This window comes from Lampetra planeri, chromosome 60 (assembly GCF_965212315.1).
Source record: "Lampetra planeri chromosome 60, kcLamPlan1.2.h2, whole genome shotgun sequence".
In the NCBI taxonomy this organism is placed as follows: domain Eukaryota; kingdom Metazoa; phylum Chordata; class Hyperoartia; order Petromyzontiformes; family Petromyzontidae; genus Lampetra; species Lampetra planeri.
In genome coordinates, this window is record NC_136166.1 from 1,033,581 (window position 1) to 1,039,580 (window position 6,000).

Consider the following 6,000-nt stretch of genomic DNA (forward strand, 5'->3'; position numbering starts at 1 on the left):
GCCTAACGCAAACTATTTGTTTCAATCTGACACCAGTTGTAGTGTGGTGTACAGAGGCACACTAATCTTGGAGTCAACACTTTTATATATAAGATCCCAACGGGGTAACACTATTCTTTGGTTCTTTCGGTAAAGTCACGTATAAAGATAAAATAATAAATTAAATAATAGCATACGATGTTTCGATTGCAACACAAGCAATCATCATCAGGTATAAATGAAATGGCAACAAAAAATCCAACCAGAAAACTATAGACAGACATATAAGCAGACATATCACCAAGATACATAGAGAGGGTAACACAGGTACAGAGAGGGAGATCGTCTCTGTGGCGTTGCCTTAAATAGACAGAGGGGGGCGAAGGCAGAGAGAGGGAGGGGTTAGAGAAAAAATTAACATGTCAATGAGTACGAAGAACGCGTTGTAAAGTACGCAGGCTTGAACATTAGGAGAGAGGGAGAAAGAACACACTAATTTAATAACCTAGCAAAATATCGAAATGTTATGTAACTGCCTCGGGTACTATAGTTATGTGTTGCTATGCTATCGCTATGTGAGAGCGGTTTAGCCATCAACGGACGGGTCAGTCAGCACACACGCTGCTGATCCCCGATGCCAAGACGAAGCCCCCAGAGCGGAGCACGAAGAGCCTGGAACCCCAGCACTCCTCCCCGAGACGAGCCACGAACCCCCTCGGGCCCCCCTTCCCTTTATCCCCTGGATGTCGTCTCCCCCTCGGGTCGGCCACGATCACTCTTCAGCCAATCAGGAGTCCCTGGCTCACCATGACGTGTCCCTCCAGCTTCCGGCGCTCGGTAACACTTCCGGAGCGTAGACAGTACTAACAGTAGTGACTGTATTAACAACACTACACCTTTATATTCTTAGGTTTTTTCGGTAAAGTCACGTAGGTAAAACATTAAAATTAATAAAAGTAAAATAAAATAAAAAATTAAAATCACGACGTTTCGGAGGCAACACAAGCTTCCGTCTTCAGGTGGAACCGTCACAGCCATGACAGCTGTATCAAGTAAATGAGAGATTGCAGGAGCTACCACTCCGTTTATATAATGGTTGGAGAGGGGGGGGGAAAGGGCCAAGTAAAGCACACTTTTTATTCATATGGTAAGGTGAGGCTTAAGAGGGTGAGCCTTTGTTATGGAGAGGTATGGTTTGTGACTCAACCTGTGACAAGGAGACAACAACTAAACATGGTAAACCTGTAACAGTTGTCTGTCAAATAAGATTGGCCAAATAAGTGTAGTTAAATCTTTTTTGCATGGTTAATCACATCTTTCCAATGATTACTCAGTTTGTAACCATCATCACGGTTGAAATTATGTCTGTGTTTGTATATTTGTATGGCTTCGTGTACAAACCTTTGATGGTAGCCAGGAGGTTTGCAGAGAACCTTGGTCTCGGAAAAGACAATTTCATGAGAGCCCACCGAGTTGTAGCAATGATCGGCAACGGCCGAAGAATCACTTCTGCCGTGTTTCAGATCTGACTTGTGCTCGCGGACACGATCAGAAACATGACGTTTCGTTTCTCCAATGTAGCAATCACCACAAATGCAACTCAATTTGTAGACTCCAGGATACTGTGAGTCAGGAACGAAATCCTTCACAGATGGAATCAGATCACGGATTTTATGCACTGTACTGAATCGGACTTGGATCTTATGTTTGTTTAGAATTTTGGAGATCTTTTTGGTCACGCCTGCTATGTATGGTAACGTGATAGTTTTGGTCGGAGTTTCAAGTGGCTGTTTCTGTGTGGTGGGAGAAACAGCTTGGCGGATAGTGCGGTCAGAGTATCCGTTCATCCTGAGGGCCCGATGTACATGTCTTAATTCACCGGCCAGGTGGTGTTGGTCAGAAATGCCATGGGCTCTGTGGTATAGCGTTTTGATGAGAGAATTCTTTTGAGATGGGTGGTGGTGGGAATCCGGTTTCAAGTAGGAATCTGTATGGGTGGCTTTCCTGTAGACAGAATGTCCCAAGGATCCGTCAGGCCTCCTCTCAAACAGAATATCCAAGAATGGTAGTTTACCGTCTTTCTCCACTTCCATGGTGAATCTGATGGATGGGTGTCTAGAATTTATGTGGTCCGAGAAGTGGTTCAATGCTGGGAGGCCATGTGGCCAGATGACGAAAGTGTCATCCACATACCTCTCCCACAGGGAAGGACGCAGGGTGGATGTCTGGATGGCGTCTGATTCAAACTTTTCCATGAACATGTTGGCTATAACTGGTGACAAGGGGGAGCCCATAGGGGTACCTATGGGCTACAATCAAAGGTTTGTACACGAAGCCATACAAATATACAAACACCGACATAATTTCAACCGTGATGATGGTTACAAGCTGAGTAATCATTGGAAAGATGTGATTAACCATGCAAAAAAGATTTAACTACACTTATTTGGCCAATCTTATTTGACAGACAACTGTTACAGGTTTACCATGTTTAGTTGTTGTCTCCTTGTCACAGGTTGAGTCACAAACCGTACCTCTCCATAACAAAGGCTCACCCTCTTAAGCCTCACCTTACCATATGAATAAAAAGTGTGCTTTACTTGGCCCTTCCCCCCCCCCTCCAACCATTATATAAACGGAGTGGTAGCTCCTGCAATCTCTCATTTACTTGATACAGCTGTCGTGGCTGTGACGGTTCCACCTGAAGACGGAAGCTTGTGTTGCCTCCGAAACGTCGTGATTTTTATTTTTTATTTTATTTTACTTTTATTAATTTAATGTTTTACCTACGTGACTTTACCGAAAAAACCTAAGAATATGAATCCTTGCAGTCACGAAAGCTTCAAATCTAGAACTACACCTTTATTTTATCTCTGCCAAATATCAGCACTTTAGCCCACGTAGACCATCTTCAGAATTAGGCTCAGTCACGATCATCTTCCTGTGTAAGATTTCATCGCTGCTTTGCGATTGTGGCTATGAACTTTAGACCATGTAGTAAACCACTTTAGTCTGCGCTCATTCAACAGTAGGATGGTAAAACTACACAGGCTCTCTCCTGAAGCCCTCTTGTGGCTATCAGACTTCAACATTGGTATTTAGTTCCTGTACATATTACTGACATACGCAATAATAGAGTAGAATCGCTCCATCTCAAAAGTTGAAAATCTTCCCTGATATGTTCCCTTCTTTGGCTGCTACTGTGTGGCCACCAGCCATTGTCCCTTCTCGTGGCATGTCGTGCACAAGCCTGCTTTTCTGCACAGTCCGTACAGTGTCTCTAATCCCATCTGTTGAACTTTCTGTCGGTACAGTATTAAGAAACATGTGCATCCATTTATTGATCTGCTTTTGCATTTCTGTGATTTGTGTCGCGGCCTCGTCTCCCGTTCGTCTGTCAAATCGGACACGCCTCTTACCCTCGTCTTCCCTGTCCCCATATTTGCAGGTGAAGCAGTTCGACGTGGGCGATGTGGAGACGCTGGTGGGGCGCTATGCTCACCGCGAGCACGGCGTGCGTCTCGACGGGTTGCCCTTCCTGCGCCAGTTCTATGCGGAGCGCGGCCCTCGCCGCCGCCTCGACATGATCCGCCAGGCACGCAAGGGCGGAGCGGTCACGCCCGAGGCCTACGGGCAGATCCGCCCGCTCATTGAGGCGGGCATCGTCTCACTGCGTGCTTACTGCCAGGTGCGTGCCCGGGCATGTGGGTCTTGCTGTAACCTCTGATAAGCATAGTTGGCTACATAAGGTGTGAAAGAAGTACATCACGATGAATCAGTGACAGTCGACGCTTTGATGGCCAGGTGCGTGGGTGTGGGAGTTGCGCGTGGATTGTAACTGTTAATAGATTTGTGAAGTAGAATTGGCGCTTCACATTAAATGTGTCTCTCTGGTCAACTTGGTGAACTACAGGTCTGAAAATTGCAATATTGGTTTGACTGTCGTGCAACATAGGAAAGTGCTGCCCCAGAGGTCATTTACAATTAGAGGCCGACCGAAATTCGGTTTCGGTTTCGGCGCCGAAAGTTGGCAAATGGCCTCGTTTGGCATTGTTTCGGTTTTGGCCGAAAGTCAATTTTTAACTTTCGGGTTTTGGCCGAAAGTCAATTTTTAACTTTCGGTTTACTTTCGGTTTCGGCCAAAACTAGAAATTCAGTTTCGGTCGGCCTCTACTTGCAATTATCTCAGGGATAGCTCTGGGATGTCCGCCAGCTGGGCGGTTGTGGCTAAGCACGTGGCCTGCAGTCCGGCACTGAAGACGAGGGTCGGTGCGTCACGCAAATGTTGCAGAACTTCCTTCCCATGGGCGTCAAGGGGTCAATGCCTGGCTCGCCAGGAGAAGGCCGTAGAGCAAAATGTGGACTGCATCTGATCCATCTGTATGTAATGGAGTGTTTTCCCCTGGCATGCGTGGGTTCTCTCCGGGTGCTTTGGTTTATTCCCACATGTAAACACTAATTATGTTTTACCTTAGTATGTGGAGGATATGCGGTCTTAGCAGCAGAGCTTGGCGCTGGCTCACAGCTTGACTGCCTTCCTGCTTGTCTGGTTCCTCGTGCCGCCGTTACAAATGTAAATTATTATTACTACCCTGTGCTGTTCTCTAACACAGCGGGCCGCACTGCTGTGCTAGAGCCTATGGCATAATCATGATAAAATTGGGGAGGAAATGACAAGAAAAACACAATTGATGGTTTCATCGAGAGAGTCCTGGCTTCAGTTGACACTGCCAAGTGCATCCATGTGGCTGTTATACTGGGCTTGTAGCAAACCATCAATCCGTCGAGTAACATTGATCCTTATCGAGACCGGTGGTTTAGATGTCAGAGAGCCAAGCTGGCACCATTGAATCTTTGGTTTGATTATTGAAATCAGCTGCCCTTGATGAAACCGGGTACTTAAGCATCGGGCTTCCACGGTCTCGATCTCTATTCCTTTGTTGATTTAGCTTGGCAGTTATCTGATTTTTTGCCCAGCTCCATATTAGTGTTTTTTTATTTTTAAAATACACATATGCTCATGTTTTAGATAAAGCGGTGACAGTGGTTAGCGCACTGAGTTGTGAACCCAGCGCCAACCTAAGTTTATTTCCCGGCCATTGCTAACATCGGTGTGCGGGTGATAGCTAAAGCACTCCTGGGTATGACCCTTCACGAACCACCACTGTCCGGAAAGGTGAAGTGGCGGCATGATTTCGAGGTGTTAACTACCTTGCCTGGTATGAATGAGGTCGTGGGTTCGATCCCGACCCTGACATCTTGGTCGCATGGATTTTTCTCTGGGTCCTCTGGTTTTTCCTTTCACATTGAACAACATGCACTTAGTATTTAGCTGCTACACATTATAAGCCGCTTCGTTGAGCTATCATTTGTGGCCAGGTCGCTTCTGAAAAATAGATATGTCGCTAACTGGGCCTTACCTGGTAAAATAAATGTAATAGCCCGGTCTACCAGCAGGGCAGGTGAAGTGTGCCACTGGAGCACGTCGCGCCGGTTGCTGGCAGTGAAGGGCATTTAAGGATACAGTGGCCGGTCTGCCAGTAGGTCACGTGATAGGCACGGATGTAGGGTAAAGGTGACATAGGGAATGTGGGGCAGAGCCAGAGCCTTCTGGTGGGTTCCAGAAGGGGGCTTGGCCGAGAGCGGAGCCAGGCCACGCTGGGGAGGATAAAAGGGAGGCCCCGATTGTGGTTCGAGGCTGCTGCAGTTTGGGAATGGAACCCGTCGTCTTCACAAGTCTTCACCTCCTCGTCGGTGTTGGGTCAGGCAGCGTGCCGGCTTTCCTGACCCGTATATAGTTATTCTCTATACTGTGGGAAGTGTAGAATTAACGTGTATGCCTCCTATTATTAATGTCTCTGAATTGACACACTACAGAAGGAAAAACAGCCTAGATTGAATGCTAGGTTTAATTCTCAAATCTTCATCCATCTAAGTAAAGTAAGTCCTCGTTTAACGGGAATAGATGTGTTTCTGAAAAGTTCTGTATTAAGCAAACGTATCAAACACAAACAATTACCC

General features: G+C 46.5%; 1 protein-coding gene across 1 annotated transcript in view; it reads left to right on the plus strand.

Moving 5' to 3' along the window:
- Positions 1–3,877, plus strand: part of LOC144736313 (uncharacterized) — a 28,743-nt gene extending 24,866 nt beyond the window's left edge. The window contains exon 7 of the mRNA XM_078618961.1: positions 3,428–3,877. Within this exon, the coding sequence (XP_078475087.1) occupies positions 3,428–3,706 (279 nt within the window). The 3' untranslated portion in view covers positions 3,707–3,877. The remainder of the gene's footprint in view (positions 1–3,427) is intronic.
- The last annotated feature ends 2,123 nt before the right edge of the window (positions 3,878–6,000 follow it).